The sequence below is a fragment of the Loxodonta africana genome, chromosome 5, assembly GCF_030014295.1.
Source record: "Loxodonta africana isolate mLoxAfr1 chromosome 5, mLoxAfr1.hap2, whole genome shotgun sequence".
In the NCBI taxonomy this organism is placed as follows: domain Eukaryota; kingdom Metazoa; phylum Chordata; class Mammalia; order Proboscidea; family Elephantidae; genus Loxodonta; species Loxodonta africana.
In genome coordinates this window covers 162,463,591-162,485,542 of record NC_087346.1, presented here as the reverse complement: position 1 = coordinate 162,485,542, position 21,952 = coordinate 162,463,591, and the positions used below count along the sequence as shown (strand labels likewise).

The following is a 21,952-nucleotide window of genomic DNA, read 5'->3' as shown; positions in this document are numbered from 1 at the left end:
CATGCTCACTCTGCTCCCAGGACAGCATCTGTAGAAATAACGAAGAGCAGAGTATGGGTGATGGAGAGATTGGGCGAGTGAGGATTCAAGCCAACACCTGAATTCAAGTCTTACATTTAGGAAAATGACAGAACGGATTACAATTCCCATCTAAATACACTTTACTTTCCAAAATTACAACAAGGTGACAATATTAAACATGACTTTGTTTTCCTTTAATCTGATGAACACGATAAGAAGTGTGAACAGGAAATGCAGAAGAGGGACAACAGGAGGAGGAAGGAGTAAAAATGATGACAGATAAAGTTGCTATCCAAGCCATCCCGGCAAGATACGCTTCATTTTCCTGAGAAAAAGTAGAGCATTTACGTCTCCAGTTAATTTAAAATAGATTGGCTGGGTCCAAAGATAAATTTGTTTTTTTTTAATGAGTGAAGGATGCTCACAAATTTTCCTTCAATGCAGACAGACCACAGGGAGGAAGCCTGGATCCTGGCGGCTATGAGGAAGCTGCATTAACACTTTGTTTTCTGGGAGGCAGCCTGGCTCGGGAGATACAACGCACTTGGGACTCGTGTACTTTGTTCCAAGTCCCAGCTCTGCCTGTTACCAGCTGCATGACGACACGTGAGCAACGTGACCTCGCTCAGTCGCTGTTTCCTCGTGTGTGCAGTGGGGACACCAAAGTACCTGCCTGATGACTTTCATGAGCATCAAAAAATAAACGACCATAAAAACACCCAGAGTGCTGAGCTTGTGGCAGGAATGCAGTAAATGAACGTTTTTATTCTCTTATCAGTCAGATGAGTGGATAAAGGACCAGGCTACCCTCTCCTCCAGAGCTTAAGAAACATGCCCCGGGCCACACAGCTGGCACATCTGAGAGCCTCTCCGACTTTGCAGCGCTAGGCCTCCTGTCTGCTGTGGAGCTGAGGCTTCCAAGTCCACGCAGACCTGGCTCTGCCCTCAAGGAGCTCAGTCTACGAAGAAGCAAGATGCTCAAGCAGAACCAAACACAGGAGCCTCTTCAAGGGGGTGAGTCAGGGAGGACTTCACGAACACGTGAGAGTGACGCAGAACTGCACCATGCACACAACGGGACTCAGTAAATGTTGACAGATGGACGGACAGGAGGGAATAGGCGATAAGGGCCGAGTGGGGTTGGCTGGCTGCCTGGTGAGTGGTTGGGTGGTTGGGCGGATGGACAAGTGGGTGAAAGGGTGAATGGGCGGATGATGGCAGATGGCTGGATAAGTGGGTGGTTAAATAGATGGATGTGTAGATAGACGCAAGGTGGATAGAAGGACAAATGGGTGAACAAGTGGGCAGATAAATGGGTGGACATGTAGATAGTAGTTGGACAGGTGGGTAGCAGGTGATGGGACATGTGGACGGATGGTGGGTGCAGAATATAGCGGGTAGGTGGGGTTGGCTGGGTAGATAGTTGGGTGGATGAATGATGGATGGATGAGGCTGATGATGAGGAACAAGACTGGGGAGTGAGTGGGCCAACGGCTTGACTGAGTGGCTGTAAGAGGTTAGGAGAAAGTGACCATCACTCCTGCCCTGGATTCCAGTCACTTACCAGACTGCAGTGACCAGCAGGGACCATCCCGTGAGCTTTCTCCACTGGGGCCTTGGCGCCCAGCTCCACCTGCAGGCTCCGATTCTGCTCGGTGAGGTCCTCAACCTGGCCCTGCAGGCGGATCTCCGACAGCTTCAGTTCATAAACGCAGCAGCGAAGCTCGTCCAGCTGCGCACCGAGCCGGGGCTCGGTGGCGCGCTCCCCTCGCCGCCTGCGCGCCGCTGCGTCCTCCGCGGCCTCTACAGCCCGGCCCTGGGGTCCGGGCCGGGCCGCGGCGTCCAGCTCGGTCAGCAGGCGGCTGGTGGCGTTGCAGAGGCGCCGCACATCGCGCTCCAGCTGACGCACCTGAGCCCGCAGCTCGCTTTCCTGCTCGCGAGCCAGGCCCAGCTGGCGCCGCTGCGCCCGCCGGCTGCGCTCCAGGGCCGCCGCCTGCCGGCCCAGGGCCTGGTCCCGGAGCCTCAGTCGCTCCCGCAGCCGCCCGGCCACGCGCTCCTGCTCCCGCACCTGCAAGCAGGTGGCGGGGGGTCAGGGAGACGGAGGGAGACACCGTGGCACACACTGAGTCCGGCTATGCTTAAACTTCCACAGTGTGATCATCGTGGATTTTTGCATTGATTTATTACTTATCTCGATTGCTGAGCTTGTGGCAGCCCCTTAAATTTTGCACAGATGCGAGGGCTCACCCCCCGACTCCCGCCCTGCACGCCCGCTTCTCCCGAATCTCCAGAAGGAAATGATGCAGGCGGCAGGTACACCACCGGGAAGGCCGAGTTAGTTCTAATAGTGAGAAACTCCACACCAGTGCAGGCTTCTGGCTGCAGGATCAGGACCAGAACCACAGTGCTGCTAACTGCTGTGAGCGCCCCTGAAGGTGGGAACTGATACTACCCCGTGGTCCGCACTCACGCAGCTAGTCATGGCCTGCTGCACTCAAGGCCTCTCTTCCTGCTGGACCTCGGTCTGCCCAGACAGCACGTGTGCTGTGAGCTTGTGAGCTGGCCTGGGGTGCCTGCTTCTAGAACAGGAATTGTGCTCAACTTTCAGAATGCATTTAAGCAAACGAGTGGGACTGTCTGCAGGCCACGCTTTCTCTCCTCTCAGCACTGCCACTGCATGTTGGCTGTGCCAGCAGAGGACAAAGCAAACATGTAGACAGCAAACAGGGAAGAGGAGGCTTGCCATCTGCCAGGTGGGCTCTGTCTGCCAGCTTGTTTGGGGTGCAGGCCACAGGCAAACACTGAGGTCAGATTCTCTGCAGGGAGAATTGCCCTCGGCTTGCATGGTGGTGACAGCTCCACTCTCGGTGCTATGGGTGCTTAGCCACACTGCTGGGTGGCCTGCCCTGGGCAGTTTTCACAGCCACTGCATTTAACACAGAAATAAGGCCCTCCTCTACCTCAGTGCAGTGTGACGGCTCAGAGCAAACTGCTGTGGGGTCAGTTTCAGGTACAAAAGGCAGAGAAAACTCGTTTGTGCCTCCACACTACCTGCTGTGAATGCCACTGTCAGACTTGGGGCACAGAGATTACAGGAGACCATACTAAACAAGCAGCCATGTGTGGGGAGGGTTCGGTGCCCCCACAGAAACCTCTGGTCCTGCCCACAGTGCCAGGACCGCCTGGCGGCACTGCACTTCTGGGCCCCCACCACCAGTCTCCCCGTCACACTGAGAGCATCTCAACTACACAGCTGTGTCTTCTGAAACTTGGAATTTCTACAAGCACACAGGGCACGGGTCCAGACATATTTACTAGAGTATTTCCCACGGAGAGGTCACACTGTAGATGCTGGATCTTACAGGTGACACCACAGTGCCTCCTGTGGCTCTGCTCTGGGGGAGTGACCCAGGGAAGAACAGACTCAACTCCCTGAGCCTGGAGTTCAGTTGTAAGATGCTGTTGAGTCAATTCCAACTCATAATGACCATATATACAACAGAACAAAACACTGCTCAGTCCTGCACCATCTTCACAATCCTTGTTATGCTTGAGCCCATTGTTGCAGCCACTGTGTCAATCCATCTCATTGAGCATCTTCATCTTTTTCACTGACCCTCTACCAAGCATGATGTCTGTCTCCAGGGGCTGGTCCCTCCTGATAACATGTCGAAAATATGTGAAAGGAAGTCTCAGCGTCCTTGCCTCTAATGAACATTCTGGTTGTACTTCTTCCAAAACAGATTTGTTCAATTTTTTGGCAGTCCCTGAGCTATTCAATATTCTTTGCCAACACCACAATTCAAAGGCGTCAGTTCTTCTTCAGTCTTCCTTATTCATCATCCAGCTTTCACACGCATATGAGGCGATTGAAAACACCATGGCTTGGGTTATATGCACCTTAGTCTTCAAGGTGACATCTTTGCTTTCCAACACTTTAAAGAGGTCTTTTGCAGCAGATTTTCCCAATGCAATGCTTCGTTTGATTTCCTGACTGTTGCTTTCATGGGTGTTGATTGTGAATCCTAGTAAAATGAAATCCTTGACAACTTCAATCTTTTCTCCGTTTATCATGATGTTGATTATTGGTCCACTTGTGAGGATTTTTCTTTTCTTTATGTTGAGGTGTAATCCATACTGAAGGCTATGATCTTCGGTCTTCATCAGTAAGTGATTCAAGTCCTCTTCACTTTCAGCAAGCAAGGTTATGTCATCTGCATAACGCAAGTTGTTAATGAGTCTTCCTCCAATCCTAATGCTGCTTTCTTCTTCATATAGTCCACCTTCTTGGATTATTTGCTCAGTTGAATACGTATGGTGAAAGGATACAACCCTGACGTACACTTTTCCTGACTTTAAACCAATCAGTATCCCCTTGTTCCGTCCAAACAACTGCCTATTGATCTATGTAAAGGTTTGTCATGAGCACAATTAAGTGTTCTGGAATTCTTATTCTTTGCAATGTTACCCACAATTTGTTATGATCCACACAGTCGAATGCCTTTGCATAGTCAATAAAACACAGGTAAACATCCTTCTGGTATTCTCTGCTTTCAGCCAGGATCTGTCTGACATCAGCAAGGATATCCCTGGTTCCACGTCCTCTCCTGAACGCAGCCTGAATTTCTGGCTGTTCCCTGTCGATATACTGCTGCAGCCGTTTTTGAATGATCTTCAGAAAATCTTACTTGTGTCTGATATTGATATTGTGTGATAATCTCTGCAGTCGATTGAATCACCTTTCTTGGGAATAGTCATAAATATGGATCTCTTCCAGTCAGTTGGCCAGGAAGCTGTCTTCCAAATTTCTTGGCATAGGTGAGTGAGCACCTCCAGCGCTGCATCTGTTTGTTGAAACACCTCAGTTGATATTCCATCAATTCCTGGAGCCTTGCTTTTCACCAATGCCTTCAGAGCAGCTTGGACTTCTTCCTTCAGTACCATTGGTTCCTGATCATATGTCATCTCTTGAAATGGTTGAATATCGACTAATTCTTTTTGGTATAATGACTCTGTGTATTCCTTCCATCTTCTTTTGATGCTTCCTGCATCGTTAAATATTTTCGCCATAGAATCCTTCACTGTTGCTACTTGAGGCTCAACTTTTTTCTTCATTTCTTTTAGTTTGAGAAAAGCTGAGCATGTTCTTCCCTTTTGGTTTTCTATCTCCAGATCTTTGCACATGCCATTATAATACTTTACTTTGTCTTCTCGAGCCACTCTTTGAAATATTCTATCAAGCTCTTTTACTTCAGCATTTCTTCCTTTTGGTTTAGCTACTCGACATTCAAGAGCAAGTTTCAGAATCTCTTCTGACACCCATTTTGGTCTTTTCTTTCTTTCCTGTGTTTTTAATGACCTCTTGCTTTCTTCGTGTATGATGTCCTTGATGTCATCCCAGAATTCGTCTGGTCTTCGGTCATTAGTGTTCAATGTGTCAAATCTATTCTTGACATGTTCTCTAAATTCAGATAGGATACACTCAAGTTCATACTTTGGGTCTCCTGCCCTTGTTCTAATGTTCTTCAGTTTCAACTTGAACTTCCATATGAGCAATTGATGGTCTGTTCTGCAGTCAGCCCCTGGTCTTGTTCTGACTGATGATATTGAGTTTTCCATCGTGTGTTTCTGCGGATGTAGTCAGTTTGATTCCTGTGTATTCCATCTGGTGAGGTCCACGTGCATAGTCGCTGTTTATGTTGGTGAAAAAAGGTATTTGCAATGAAGAAATCATTGGTGTTACCAAACTCTATCATTCGATCTCCAGTGTTGTTTCTATTTTTTTTTGCAGTATTTTCCAACTACCAATCCTTCTTCTTTGTTTCCAGCTTTCACATCCCAATCATCAGTAATTATCAATGCATCCTAGATCACATGTTCACTTTATAAGGTTTTCATTGGTTAATTCTTTTCAGAAGTAGACTGCCAGGTCCTTCTTCCTAGTCTGTCTTAGTCTGAAAGCTCTTCCGAAACTTGACTACCATGGGTGACCCTGCTGGTGTTTAAATACCAGTGGCACAGCTTTCAGCAGCATGCAAGCCCCCCGGCAGTATGACAAACTGACAGATACATGGAGGTGGAGTCCAGCATAAAGGGGAAATCCCCAGATGCCTCCCAGCATCTCAAAGACTAATGTCCATTTAATCGAACATCTTATCTGTCCATTCCCACTTACATTTCAGCTCGTGGCTACATCAGTGATTTCAGGCCTCTCTGGCTGCTTCCACAGTAAGAAATGCATCCTACATCATCCCGTCTGCTGCACACACACATACAACGGAAACAGATGTCTCCCGAAGCAGCCCTCCTGGGCTCACATTTCTTCAAAGCTGCTTGTGACCCACTGAGTTGTTGTACCGCCCATGGTGGCTTAAACCTGCAATGTGAAAACACAGGCTACATGGCACAGACAGCCACATCAACACTACAGGGCTGCACGCAGATGCATGGCGCCTTATCACCTGCCTCTGAAGCAGTCCCCCTACATGGTCTTCCCTCCAGCCCTCGTGGAATATTTCAGGAACAGCCAACAGTCGTGAAAACAGCTAATGCCATTCAGGTGCCTCTTGTGTGTTACAAATGCTAACTCACTGAATCCTTGTGATAAGCACATAGGGTTGGTACTATGTCACCCCCATTTCACAGATGAGAAACTGAAGCACAGAGAGACAAGTCACTTGCCCAAGGCCACACAGCCACTCATGGCCAAGCCTCCAGAGCTGCTCCAACCCCCACAACCTCCCCAGCAGCAGCACTCATACGTCCCCTCCCCACTCATACCCACTGCCCTATAGCCCTCCTGCCTTTGCTCCTGCTGTTACCATGCCTTACACACCCCTGCCGGCACAGCCCAACTGTGACAGCCCACTTCTCTGTGCTTTCCTTGAAGTTCCTGACCCTCCCCACACATGTGTCTGCACCCCCATCTCAGGACCCTAAACCCGGTTTTAGAGCTGTTTCCTGGCCTGAACAGAGGTCATTCCACTGTTCTGTCAGAGCCCTGGTGGCACAGTAGTTAAGAAGTCAGGCTGCTGACCAAAAAGTCAGCAGTTCGAATCCACCAGCCACTCCTCTGAAACCCTGTGGGGCAGTTCTACTCTGTCCTATAGGGTCGCTATGAGTTAGAATCGACTGGATGGCAATGGGTTTGTTTCTTTGGGTTTCCTATATGTCCCACCACCCACAACAAGTTCCCCAAGGCAGACATTGCCTCAGGCATCTCCTTATGCTCAGATGGAGCTGGCTGGGGTGGGGGCACCTCAGCACAGCCCCACAGGCCACTGTATGCTCTCATGTCGGAATTGGGTTGCTGTAGTTTTCCATTGACTTTAAGCACAAGGCAGAGTAGTACGAAGAGACATCCTAAGGGATCACCTGCATTCCAGACATACTCTTCTTTACCTCCATTATGTCATATCAGTTTAATTTCCTTGGTGATCAGGATCAATCACACCAACCAATATGGTAACTCCCCTTTTGCCTGTTGATCCAGAGGCATGAGGAGCCCAAAGTGGCCAGGTGGCATTCTTAACTTTCTGCCCAGTGGAATCAGTGATGTGTCTCCAGGTGGGAGCATTCCTCCCTTTGGAACTAAGACCTCTAGACCAGCAGAGCATAGGGTTACGGGCACAAGAAGCAAAAATTTTACAAGTGGGTCACTACTCATAAATAATTGTTAATAATCATATTAAGTAATTACATCAATAATTACAGTAAGTAATAATGAGTGATGCCACTCCCATTTCCACTCCTTGATTCCTAGACCCATGAATCCTGGCTGTGGGAGAAAGAACACCATATATTGGGTGCTGATTTAGAGCATATACAGCCTCCTGGAGAACATTGCTCCAACCCTGCAAGGTATTGCCACCTAGCTGGTACCATAATTGTGTCTTTAGAAGGCCATTCTATCATTCTATCAAGCCAGCTGCTTCAGGATGATGGGGAACATGACGAGACCAGTGAATTCCATGATCATGGGCCCACTGCTGCACTACATTTGTTGCGAAGTGAGTCTCTTGATCTGAGGCAATGCTGTGTGGGATACCACAATGGTGGTTAAGGCATTCTGTGAGTCCACAGATGGTACTTCTGGCAGAAGCGTTGTGCACAGGGAAGGCAAATCCATATCCAGAGTAAGTGTCTATATCAGTAAGGACAAAACACTGCACTTTCCATGTTGGAAGTGGTCCAATATAATCATCCTGCCACCGGGTTGCTGGCTGATCACTTCAAGGAATACTGCCATATTGGGGACTCAGTGTTGGTCTCTGCTGCTGGCAGATCGGGCACTCAGGAGTGGCTATAGCCAAGTTGGCCTTGGTGAGTGGAAGCCCATGTGGCTAAGCCCAGGTATAACCTCAATCCATGCTACCATGGCCACTTTGTTCTTAAGCCCATTGGCCAGTGACGGGAGTGGCTGGGGAAAGACAATGACTGGTTTACACACAATGAGTCATCTCATTCACTTGGTTGTTAAAATCTTCCTCTGACGAGGTCACTGTTTGGTAAGCATGCGCATAAGACACAAATATATTCACTTCTTTGGCCCATTCGGAGACAGAGCCAACAGCTGGTCTGATTGATAGCTCTAGCAAAACCCTGTATCACAGGGGCCCAGGGATGAGGGGCCTGTCCATTGGCCCATTTGGATACCTCTTCCCCATAAATCCTTGTCTCCAATTTTCCAGTCATGTTCCTTCCAAGTCCCTGGCCATCCAGCCAAACTATTGGCCACAGCCCATGAATCAGTGTAGAATCACACATGTGGCCATTTCTCCTTCTAAGCAAAATGAACGCAGGTGCATTGCTCAAAGTTCTGCCCGCTGGGAGAATTTCCCTTCACCACTTTGTCTAGTGAAAGTAGGACCAACCAGCTACTCCCTTATACTTCTCATTATGACAAAATTGAAGAGAAGTATCAAGCATGCAATCACCCAGGGCCTTGCCTCTCACTAACACTTGGTCTATTGGTGGTGATATTTTATATATTTCTATTACCACCTCATACCATGAAGTAGCATTGTCCTCTTTACTACTGGAAGCAGAGTTCTCAACATTTTTAAGACTAACCAGACTTGAGAACTAATTTAGAAAACTCATCCTTACTCATCCTTACAGTTTTGTTTCTTTAGAACCACTCTCAGTACCAAATGTCTTAGGCTGGGTTCTCTAGAGAAGCAAAACCAGTGAAGTGTGTATATATGTGTACACATGTAGAGAGGGATATCAAGGAAATTGCTCGCGTGGTTGTACAGACTGGCAAGTTCCAAGTCCATGGGTTAGGAGTCAGGCTGGAGGCCTCTCCTGACTCACATAGTTGCAAGGGCTAACAAACTAAAGATGAGCAGGTCAGATGGTAGGCTGCTGGCTCAAAGCCTATGGAGGCCAACCAATCCCAAGATCATCAGGCAATACAGCAGGTCACTGGCTGAAGTCCCAAGAACCAGAGGTCAGATAATAATGAGCCAGGGAGCTTTGCCAGAACATCCATATGTATTGAATGCAGGCCACACCCCCAAGTAAACACCCCTTACAACTGATTGGGTGTTCACATCATGGGAGTGATTATATCACAAAATGGAGGATGATGACATCATTACGTGACTGCCAAACCACTGAGAACCACGGCCCAGCCAAGCTGACACACAACTTTAACTTTCACAGGGGTGTACTGGAGGTGTTGCACTGAAGGGGGTGCACTGGAGGAGACACACTGGAAGGGGTGCACAAAAGGGGGTGCACTGGAAGGATTGTACTGGAGGGAGTATACTGGGGGGGCACACTGGAGGAGATGCATAGGAGGGGTTGCACTAGAGAGGGTGCACTGGAGTTAGTGCATTAGAGGAGACGAACTGGAGGGGTACACTGGAGAAGGTGCACTGGAGGAGGTGCACTGGAGGGGGTACACTGGAGGGGGTGCACTGGAGGGGGTACACTGGAAGGGGTGCACTGGAGGGGGTACACTGGAGAAGGTGCACTGGATGGGGTACACTGGAGGAAGTGCATTAGAGGAGATGAACTGGAGGGGTACACTGGAGAAGGTGCACTGGAGAAGGTGCATTGGAGGGGGCACACTGGAGAAGGTGCACTGGAGGGGGTACACTGGGGGTGTTGAACTGGAGGGGGTGCACTGGAGGAGGTGCACTGGAGGGGACACACTGTGGGGGACAGTACCTGGCTGGCCAGCTGTCCCTGCAGTACCTCCAGCTGCCTCTGTGCCTGCAGGGAGGCGCTCCTCTCCTGGGCCACCTGGGCGTTCAGCTGGTCCACCTTCCGCAGGAGTCTCTGCTCAGACAGCTCCAGCTCCTGAATCCTGCCGTAGGTAAAGCAGGAAGGTGCTCACTCAGGGTATAAAAGGTGCCTAACTGTTCACCAATACGGGGCACTGCTTTGTCATTTGGTGAATTTGATATTCTGACAAAACAGCACTTTGCAAAACATTCGTACATTATCTCTTTCAGGGAAATCTAAACTACGTCAGAGGCATCTTTTGACTAATAAGGCACCGTGCACCCAGAACCTTATAGTGTCCTCTCCCAGAAGCCAGGAATCCCACATCCTGGGGATAACAAAGTCAGTGCCCAGACCTGGAGGCCAAGCGCTCCACTTGTTTCATGGAGTCCCTCAGCATCACCAGCCTGCAGGTGGTTCTGCTGCTCCTGCTTCACACACCAGGAAACTGGGGACCAGAGAGGCCAGGTGACTGGCCTAGGGCCACACAGCAGCACAGAGCCCAAGCTGTCAGGCTCCAAGCTCTCCACCCTGTGCTCCTCTGCCTCCCAGTGCAGTTACACTCTCGGGAATCTCTTCCAAGGAAATGACTGAAATCCAGAAAAAAAGCTTCTGCAATAATAAACCCAAAACTGTATTACTTACAAAAGTGAGAGATGGGAACTGGCCTAACTATCTAACAACCAGGGACAGCTGAGCCGCACAAGTGGAAGCTGTGTCACAGGCAAAACAAACCCAATGTGGGGCTGAGCCCTGGGCACTGTCAGATAGAGGGCAGCACATGCACGGAGTGAGGGGAGCCAGAGGGAAGTCCTGCAGGAGGGGAGCCCAAAAGGTAGCTGTTCCCTGCCTGGCTCTTGTTCCCAAGTCCCCTCAGTGCGCTGGTCTTGCCTGTATAACAGAGAACCACAATCTGCACGACAAGCACATTCCAGTCTATGGATGCGAGCTCTGCACACATGCTCCTTCCCCCACATCCACGTGGTGACTCAGGCACCCAGGATGGGCTTAGCTCCACCGTGGTGAGGAGGACCTGGCTCTGCCACTTACAAGCCATGGGACTGTAGACAAGCTGGCTCACCACTAGGACCCTGCTTCCTTATCTAAAAGGTTGAGATGGCTTTACTTCAGTCAGAGTTATGGATTGAATTGTGTCCCCCAAAAAGGTATAGTCAAGTCTTAACTCGTGCACCTGTGAATGTGACCTTTTTTATGGAATTAGGTTTTCTTTGCAGATTATATCAGTTATATTAATGAGGTCATACTGGAGTAGGATGGATCCTAATCCTAATCCCTTCTGAGTGATGTTTTAAAAAAGAGAACAGCCATGGAAACAGAGTCACACACAGGGAAACACATGAGAGGATCTGTCTACAAGCCAAGGACAACAAGAAACGCCCAGGACTACAGAGGCTGAAAGACAAGGAAGGACCTTCCCTTAGAGCTAACAGAGAGAGCATGGTCCTGCTGATGCCCAGAATTCAGACTCACAGCTTCCAGGAATGTGAGAGGGAAAAATCTCTATCCTTTAAAACCACCCACTTTGTCGCGTTTTGTTATGGCAGCCACTATAATTGAAGACAGACGGTTCTTGTGAGGATTAAATAAAATGACAAGTTATTATTAATATCAGTAAGACCAAGAGTGCCCTCCTTTCTCCATCCTGAGGTCCTGGGCGGGATCTCAGAAGTGGGGGAGGGAGGGGCCCCCTGGGGGCTGTAGTCAAGGTCCCCCAAACTGAGCCAGAGTTGCCGCCTGTGGTCCATCAGTCAGAGAGCTGGCTGAGTGTCTGCAACTGGTTATAAAATGTGGTGGGATCTGAGGGAAAGGCCTTTCTATTTGGTTTTTGAGACCTATATGCAACATTAAATCTAAGCCAATATTTAATAATTCAGATACTACTCCTATCCTTAAAGTAAGTAGAAAATGACCAATCTCCCTGTGTTAGGCTCCAGAGTAGCCAGGTCCTAATCCCTGGAGCCTGTGAATGTGACCTCATTCAGCAAAAGAGAGTTTGCAGATGTGAGTGAGTTAAGGATCTTGCCATGGGAGAAGACCCTGGATTATCCAGGTGGGCCCTAAATGCCACCCCAGTGCTTGTGAGTTGGAGACTTTACCACAGAAGATGAGGCCACATGAAGACTCCAACAGGTGTGGTGATTTGTCACAGCAGTCACAGGAAACTAGCGCACTCGTAAATATGAAATAGACAACGAGGTACCACTTTTCACTGAATAAACCAATGACAAGTTTTAAGAAATACTAATAATATATGGTGCCCCCCACGCATCTGTCAGTTTGTCACGCTGTGGGGGCTTGCATTTTGCTGTGATGCTGGAAGCTATGCCACTGGTATTCCAAATACCAGCAGGGTCACCCATGGAGGACAGGTTTCAGCTGAGCTTCTAGACTAAGACAGACTAGGAAGAAGGACCTGGTGGTCTACTTCTGAAAAGAATTAGCCAGTGAAAACCTTACGAACAGCAAAAGAACATTGTCTGTTATAGAGCCGGAAGATGAGCCCCTCAGGTTGGAAGGCACTTAAAATACGACTAGGGAAGAGCTGCCTTCTCAAAGTACAGTTGACCTTAACTATGTGTTTGGAGTCAAGTTTTAGGGACCTTCATTTGCACAGCTCAAAATGAGAACAAATAGCTGCAAATATCCATTAATAATCAGAATGTGAAACGTACAAAGTACGAATCTAGGAAATGGAATGCATAAACATGGATATCCTAGGCATTAGTGAGCTGAAATGGACTGGTATTGGCCATTTTGAATCAGACAATCATATGGTCTACTATGCTGGGAATGACAACTCAAAGAGGAATGGCATTGCATTCATCATCAAAAAGAACATTTCAAGATCTGTCTTGAAGTACAACGCTGTTAATGGTAGCATATTTTCCACATACCTACAAAGAAGACAAGTTAATACTACTATTATTCAAATTTATGCATCAATCCCTGAGGCCAAAGATGAAGAAATTGAATATTTTTACCAACTTCTGCAGCCTGAAATTTATTGAACATGCAATCAGGATTCATTGACAATTACTGCTGATTGGAATGTGAAAGTTGGAAGCAAAGAAGGATCAGTAGTTGGAAAATATGGCCTTGGTGATAGAAACAATGCGGGCAATCGCACGATAGAATTTTGCAGGACCAACGACTTCTTCATTGCGGTTACCTTTTTTCACCAACACACGGACTTCGTCAGATGGGATACACAGAAAACAAATTGGCTACATCTGTGGAAAAAGATGATGGAGAAGTTCAATATCATCAGTCAGAACAAGGCCAGAGGCTGACTGCACAACAGACCATGAATTGCTCATGTGCAAGTTCAAGTTGAAGCTGATGAAAAGTAGAAAAAGCCCACAAGAGCCAAAGTACGACCTTGAGTACATCCCACCTGAATTTAGAGACCATCTCAAGAATAGACTTGATGTGTTGAACACTAATGACCAAAGACCAGACAAGTTGTGGGAGGACATCATGCGTGAAGAAAGCAAGAGGTCATTAAAAAGACAGGAGAGAAAGAAAAGACCAAAATGGACGTTAGAAGAGACTCTGAAACTTGCTCTTGAAGATCAAGTAGGTAAACCAAAAGGAAGAAATGATGAAATAAAAGAGCTGAACAGAAAATTTCAAAGGGCGGCTGGAGAAGACAAAGTAAAGTATTATACTGAAATGTGCAACACCTGGCATTAGAAAATCAAAAGGGAAAGAACACGCTTGGCATTTCTCAGGCTGAAAGAACTGAAGAAAAAATTCAATCCTCAAGTTGCAATATTGAAGGATTCTGCAGGAAAATATTAAACGATGCAGGAAGCATCCAAAGAAGATGGTAGGAACACACAGAGTCACTATACGGGAGAGAACTGGTCAACGTTCAACCATTTCAGGAGGTAACATGATCAGGAACCAATGGTACCGAAGGAAGCAGCCTAGCTGTGCTGAAGGCATTGGCGAAAAACAAGGCTCCAGGAATTGAGAGAACACCAACTGAGATGTTACAACAAACAGATGCACCACTGGAAGGGCTTACTCGTCTATGCCAGGAAATTTGGAAGACAGCAACCTGGCCAACCAACTGGAAGAGATCCACATTCATGCCTATTCCAAAGAAAGATGAGCCAGTGGACTGTGGAAATTATCACACAATATCATTAATATCATGCTCAAGGGAAATTTTGCTGAAGATCATCCAAAAGCGCCTGCAGCAGTGTATCCACAGCGAACAGCCAGAAACTCCAGCCAAGTTCAGAAGAGGCTGTGGAAGGAGGGATAGCGTTGCTGGTGTCAGATGGATCCTGGCTGAAAACAGAGAATACCAGGAGGATGTCTCCCTGTGTTCTATTGACTAAGCAAAGGCATTTGACTGTGTGGATCGTAACAAACTATGGATAACATGGCAAAGAATGGGAATTCTGGAATACTTAATTGTGCTCATGAGGAACCTGTCCATAAAGAGGCAGTCATTCGAACAGAGCAAGGGGATACTGCGTAGTTCAAAGTCAGGAAAGGCATGTGTCAGGGTTGTAACTTTTCACCATACTTATCAATCTGTATGCTGAGCAAATAATCTGAGGAGCTGGACAATATGAAGAAGAGCAGGGCATTAGGATTGAAGGAAGACTCATTAACAACCTGCATAATGCCGAAGACACAACCTTGCTTGCTGAAAGTGAAGAGGACTTGAACCACTTACTGATGAGGATAAAAGATCACAGCCTTCAGTATGGATTACACCTCAGTATAAAGAAAACAAAAATCTTCACAACCGGACCAATGAGCAACATCATGATAAACGGAGAAAAGAATGAAGTTGTCAAGGGTTTCATTGTATTTGGATCCACAATCAACACCCATGGAATCAGCAGTCAAGAGATCAAAGGACGCATTGCACTGGGCAAATCTGGTACAAAAGACCACTTTAAAGTGTTGAAAAGCAAAGATGTCACCTTGAAAACTAAGGTGCACCTGACCTAAACCGTGGTGTTTTCAATCGTCTCAAGTGCATGAGAAAGTAGTGCAATGAATAAAGAAGACCAGAGAAGAATTGATGTCTTTGAATTGTGGTATTGGTGAAAAATATTGAATAGACCATGGCCTGGCAAAAGAGCAAACAAATCTGTCTTGGAAGAAGTACAGCCAGAATGCTCCTTAGAAGCCAGGATGGTGAGACTGTGTCTCACATATTTCGGACATGTTGTCAGGAGGGATCAGTCCCTGGAGAAGGACATCATGCTTGGTAAAGTAGAGGATCAGCAAAAAAGAGGAAGACCCTCGACAAGATGGACTGACACAGTGGCTGCAACAATGGGCTCAAGCATAATAACAACAATTATGAGGATGGTGCAGGACTGGGCGGTGTTTCGTTGTGTTGTACATGGGGCCGCTATGAGTCAGAACTGACGTGATAGCATTTAACAACAATGCTTAGACACACTACAGAACTGCTCAGCATCTTGATTTCTAGCTGTCAATGAGGATAATAATATTAGCTAGTGTTTGTTGTTGTTGTTGTTAGGTGCTGTTGCGTTGGCTCCAACTCACACCAACCCTGTGTACAACAGAATGAAACACTGCCGGGTCCTGCACCATCCTCACTATCATTGTTATGATTGAGCCCATTGTTGCACGCACTGTGTCAGCACATCTCGTTGGGGGTCTTCCTCTTTTTCATTGACCTTCTACTTTACCAAGCATGATGTCCTTCCAGGGATGTTTTTAAGTTTTTCCAGCTAACGTTTACACACATATTACTGTGTATAAAGCCCGTAAGACGGAAGCACTCAATAAGTGTTAAAAAAAAAAAAAAAGTTAATACTCAGCCATAAAGAGAAATGAATTTCTGATAATGCTATGACATGAATGGTCCTTGAAAATAACATGCTGAGAGAAATAAGTCACAAAAGGACAAATGCTGTATGACCTCACTTATATAAAATAAGCGAAAATACAGAAATCACAGCGTACTAGTGGTTGCCTAGGTGGGAGGGAGAGCGAGAGGGGGAGTTCTGCTTAGAGGGCAGGGATTTATGTTTGCGATGGGGAAAGGATTTGGGAAGGGGTGGTGATAATCGTGGCACAACATGAGGAGTGCAGTAGGTGTCACTGGACAATACATACAGACCTTGTTGAGATGGCCTATGTTTTGTTACGCATATTTTCACACATCAAAAAAAGAAATAAAAAAAAAAAACAGTTGCCATTGAGCCATCTCCGACTCATGGTGACCTCATGTGTATCAGAGTAGGACTGCTTTATAGGGCTTTCAGTGGCTGATGTTTTGGAAATAGATCACTGGGCCTTTCTTTGGAGGGAGAACTGACCCTCTAGCCTTTTGGTTAGTAGCTGAGTGCAGGGACTCTCGATAAAGGTTAACCCAAACCAAACCCATCGCCGTCAGTTTGATTCCGACTCATAGCTACTCTATAGGACAGTGTAGAACTTCCCTTTAGGGTTTCCAGGGAGCAGCTGGTGGATTTGAATTGCTGGCCTTTTGGTTAGCAGCCAAATGCTTCAAAAAGGGTCTAGTTATTAATTATGTGGCATTCAGATTGAAAATGAATGTGCAAACCTGATAGTCTTATGAGGATTGGGGTGGGGTTTTCTTCCTCAGATTTTTAAAAACGCTTTACATTATTTTTATAATAAATACTTTTAAATTTCAACACTTTATTGAAAGGAGATCAAACGCATGCCACCAGGTGCAAACGGTGAATGCGCTCGGCTGCTAACAGAAAGGTGGGAGGCTTGGTCCACCCAGAGGCTCCTTGGAAAAAAAGCCCTGGCAGTCTATCTCGGAAAAACCAGCCACTGAACACCCTGTGGAGCACAGTTCTATGCTGACACACATGGGGCTGCCATGAGCCGGGCCTGCTCCGCTGCTGGACCAAAGGCTGAGGTCTGCACTCAGAACCATGGGTTTGGACCCCAGGTCAGCTCTGGGTGACCTGGTAATGAATGCACCCCGTCCTCTCACCCTCGGTCTCCTCATCTGTGCAGGGTTCTGGGGAGCCTAGGGAAGGCACTCCTGGGAGGGGCCAACAGAGTATGGGCTCCTGGAGGTTTCAGTCTCTGTGAATGCCCATACCCCTCCCCCACCCCCACCCCGTTCACCCCACCCCTGCGGGAAGGCACATCCAGCCTTCTAGGAGGCAAGAAGGTACAGCACACGGCCCCCACACCCCAATCCTGACGCCCGGGCCCCAGGCTCCCCACTCCCAGCCTTGTGGGCCCCACCGTGCTCAAGGTGCCTCTGAGCTCTCTGTCCCCCCACCACCTCCGTGGGGAGGTCTCCTGCAGAGTGGTTTCCTGCCTGGTTCAGAGAGAGGTCGCTGTTGCCCCAGGCCCCCGACCTGGCTTCACTGCCTGTCTTTCTGGGGGAGGTTTGAGGGTGCAGCCACGTGGGCGCTGCTCTGTGGGCCTCTGGGGATGGGGCCTGTTCGTCTCTTGGCCCCCAGTACTTAGCGGGTAATGCAGGCTGTAGGATCAATGAATGAACCAACAAATGAATGAAGGGCGGGTGAATGGACAGTCAGAGAAGGTAACAGAACGTATGTGAGGGGAGGAAAGTAAGTCACATTTAAATACATGGGTAATGACTTGCCTTTATCGACATGAAGGAAAATACAAGAAAATTGTGAAATCCCAAGAATACCCCAGACACCTGGCTGCTGGGAGACTGTTGACCCATCAGAACTGCCCCAGTGAACTGTCAGAACCACCGGGTAACCAGTCAGAACAGCCCAGTAACCAGTCAGAACCACCCCAGTAAGCAGTCAAAACCATCCCGGTGACGAGTCAGAACCACCCTGGTGACGAGTCAGAACCACCCTGGTGACCAGTCAGAATTGCCCTGGTGACCAGTCAGAACTGCCCCAGCGACCTATCAGAACTGCCCCAGTGACCCATCAGAACCACCCCGCTGACCCCCCAGAACCACTCTGCTGACCTATCAGAACTGCCTTGGTAACCAGTCAGAACTGCCCTGCTGACCTATCAAAACTGCCCCAATAATCAGAGCCATCCTGGTAACCAGTCAGAACCGCCCCAGTAACCAGTCAGAACCACCCTGCCGACCTATCAGAACTGCCCTGGTAACCAGTCAGAACCACCCTGGTGACCAGTCAGAACCACCCTGGTGACCAGTCAGAACTGCCCTGGTAACCAGTCAGAATCACCCTGGTGACCAGTCAGAACCACCCTGCCGACCTATCAGAACTGCCCTGGTAACCAGTCAGAATCACCTTGGTGACCAGTCAGAACCGCCCCAGTAACCAGTCAGAACCACCCTGCTGACCTATCAGAACTGCCCTGGTAACCAGTCAGAACCACCCTGGTGACCAGTCAGAACCGCCCCAGAAACAAGTCAGAACTGCCCCAGTAACCAATCAGAACTGCCCCAGTAACCAGTCAGAACCACCCTGCTGACCTATCAGAACTGTCCCAGTAACTAGTCAGAACCACCCCAGGGGCCTGTCAGAACCGCCCTGCTGACCTGTCAGAACTGCCCTGGCCAGGACAGCAGGGGTTACACCTCTGGCTTCTGCATGTGAGGCCCCCTACTGCCAGCCTGGGTGTCAGGTGTCAGGAAAGATCAGGTTAAAGAGCCCAGTGTGGGGCTACATCAGCCTGGTCAGGGAAACCAAGCCCACGCCTGGGAGGTCAGCAAAGAGAAACCAACGTGGAGAACGCTTATGAAGGCTGGGAGCTTCGAGGTCAGACAAGAGGATGGCAACCCAGAAACTACAAACCACCGCAGCCCTCTCTCCCCAGGGGCTGGAGGGACACATGGGGCAGGGCGGGGACAGGTAGGTGGTGGTACGGAGCTGGGAGCCAGAGCCAGGCAGGGTATGTGACCACTGAGGAAGCTGTGCAGGGCAGCACTGCAGCCACAGCGGGGCAAACGCCCTGGCTTCTCTCCACCTCCGGTCTCTTGGTGCCTCCCAGCAGCTGGGAGCTCAGCCCAGGATGCAGGCCCTGTGGTGCATATGAAGCAGAGAACAAGAAGGACAGAGAGGGCTCTGGGAGCAAATGGCTGCTGGCAGGAGCCATTTAAGTCCCACTGGGGGGCTGCTTCCCGGGCTATAACGTGATTCCAGGAGCCCAAGACTCTTGGAGGATGAGCCTGCAAAGCAGGTGTAGAACCCTCAGCGCAGGATGTCATCAGTGTCACTGCCCCCACGCAGTTATGATGCTAGGGACCCGTCACGTGCTCAGGGAGAGGTCCTGAACCTGTCATGTGCTCGGGGAAGGGTCATTTGGCATGATGCCAGTGACCTGTCACATAAGTGCGCAAGAAAGTGTCAGACAAAAGAGTAGCTCCTGAGGCTGCTTATGTACAACCAAACACCTCATGGGATTTGGTTCCTTGGTTCGTGGGTTTAGGGTCATGGTTTCATTGGACATCCCAGTTAATTGGCCTAATAACGTGTTTAGTGCTTCTCTTCCACCTCCTAGTTGGTTGTGTATGTCTGGAGTTTTAAAAGCTTGCAAGCGGCCATCCAAAGCACAACAATTGGTCTCTATTTGCCTGGAGCAGCAGAGGAAGAAGGATATTCAGGCATAAGAGGAGGGTATGGAATGTGTGGCTAATTGCCTCCGTGGACTACAGCCTCCTTTGCCAGGAGACCAGAAGAACTGGACGGTGCCCAGCTAACATTGCTGAACGTTTTGATCAAAGGTGCATAGAAGAATCATGATCAAAACAGGGAAAATGCAGAACAGAATTTCAAATCCTCATGGACTCTAGACTTTCTGGAGCCATGGAGGGAGGATGAACTCCTAAAACTATTGCCCTGAGATAATCTTAAAACCTTAAACCAAAAGTATCTCCTGAGGTCATCTTAAAACCTAACAATAGTTTAGCATCTGTCAGTTTGTCGTACTGTGGGGGCTTGCATGTTGCGGTGATGCTGGAAGCTGTGCCACCGGTATTCAGATACCAGCAGGGTCACCCATGGAGGACAGGTTTCAGCTGAGCTTCCAGACTAAGACAGACTAGGAAGAAGGACCCGGCAGTCTACTTCTGAAAAGCATTAGCCAGTGAAAATCTTATGAATAGCAGCGGAACATTGTCTGATATAGTGCTGGAAGATGAGCCCCCAGGGTGGAAGGCACTCAAAAGACGTCTGGGGAAGAGCTGCCTCCTCAAAGTAGAGTCGACCTTAATGACGTGGTTAAGAGGTAGACATATCTTTTGGGGAACACAATTAAACCCACCGTAGTCGCCCAGCCTGGTATGTGAAGAGCTGGGATTGACTTAGTTCTGTGTGACTCCAAACTGCTTCTTGCTCTGAGTCTTCTCACAGTGGGATGATTTGAAGGGTGAAGTCTTACTGCCACCCTGGCCCGGCCGGTCCCTCCTAACAAAGAATCGCAGGTCTGCCTTGAGCATTATGCTCTTTTAAGAACTATCTATATGGGATGAAACTGACAACAACAACTCGAAGGATTAGACACGAACATTAGAGGGCAGTGAGTTTATGTTACTAGGGGAGGGACAGCTCAGAAAAAGCCGGTGAGAACGGTTGCACAACTCGAAGAATGTAATCAATGTCACTAAATTGTACATGTAGAAACTCTTGAACTGCTGTATGTTCTGCTGTGTATATTCTCGACAACAACAACAAAATAAGTAAAATTAAAAAAAAAAAAAAAGAGTCACCACGCTTACCTGCTTCTCAGCCCAGACTCGGACACCGTGAACTCGTCCACGGCAGCCGGCAGCTTCTGCTCTGAGGACTCCACCTGCCCCCTAAGCATCCCGGTGTCCTTGCCGGGGGCTCTGGCCACTCCTTCCAGAAGATTCCCCTGCTTCTCCCCAGCATCATCTGCATCCTGGAACAACCAGGCCGTGTCGATCTTCAGGTACACGTTCATGACATCAAACCCCTCGCTGCCGGGGGCCCTGACCATGTAGCAGAAGCTCTTCCGGGTCCGTCCTCTAGCTGCCGTGTCCATCCTGCAGACAGCTCACGAGCCAGGGCTTGGTGAAACAACAGAGAATTGGCAACATTGACTTTGGAATTTTGAGGCGGCCGCTGTGCCTTCAGAGGCTTCAGAAAAGGCCCCTTAAGGACGGCAAGAACAGGTGGGTTATTCATGAGGGGGACTCGGGTTTCACGACCACAGGCCTATGCAACATGAACGAGGTCTCTGGTTTCACGGCCTGGCCTGCATGCCAGAGCTCACCCACTGTGAGCGCCCAGAAAATCACATGACTAAACGCTCAGTGACACATACGGGTGGTCGGACACAGCTTCTAGTGAGGCTATCAGAGCCACACTTTCTCACATGCCCCCCAGAGCACAGCAAACACCCACCCTGGACTGGGAATCTGGGGCAAAAGGCCTGGGGAGGTAGCTAACACTGCACTGTGTACCCTAGCTCTGGAGCAACTCCTGTCTGATCTGGTCCAGCCCTCTGGAGCCCCATGAGGTGGGTGTCAGCACTCACGTCACAGATGACCACAGGGGCCCCAGGAGAGCATGCAAGCCCCCCATATAGAAGCAGCAGAGTCAGGACCCAAGTTAGCCTCAGGTTGCATCCTGGCGGGAGAGATACAACAGCAGGTGGGGAACACCAAGACTCCAGGACAGGAGAAAAAACACCCTGGGGGACCCAGAGCTGGGGGGTTCCAGGCCAAGGAGTCACAGGAGGAAGGAGGAGCTGCAGTGAGCAG

General features: G+C 48.8%; 1 protein-coding gene across 1 annotated transcript in view; it reads right to left on the bottom strand.

Moving 5' to 3' along the window:
* Positions 1 to 21,331, bottom strand: part of C5H4orf50 (chromosome 5 C4orf50 homolog) — an 83,650-nt gene extending 62,319 nt beyond the window's left edge. The window contains exons 1-4 of the mRNA XM_064286334.1: positions 20,945 to 21,331; positions 10,181 to 10,336; positions 5,341 to 5,359; positions 1,586 to 2,074 (exon numbers count right to left, since the gene is read on the bottom strand). Coding sequence (XP_064142404.1) covers positions 1,586 to 2,074; positions 5,341 to 5,359; positions 10,181 to 10,336; positions 20,945 to 21,231 — 951 coding nt within the window. The 5' untranslated portion in view covers positions 21,232 to 21,331. The remainder of the gene's footprint in view (positions 1 to 1,585; positions 2,075 to 5,340; positions 5,360 to 10,180; positions 10,337 to 20,944) is intronic.
* Between the last annotated feature and the right edge of the window lie 621 nt (positions 21,332 to 21,952).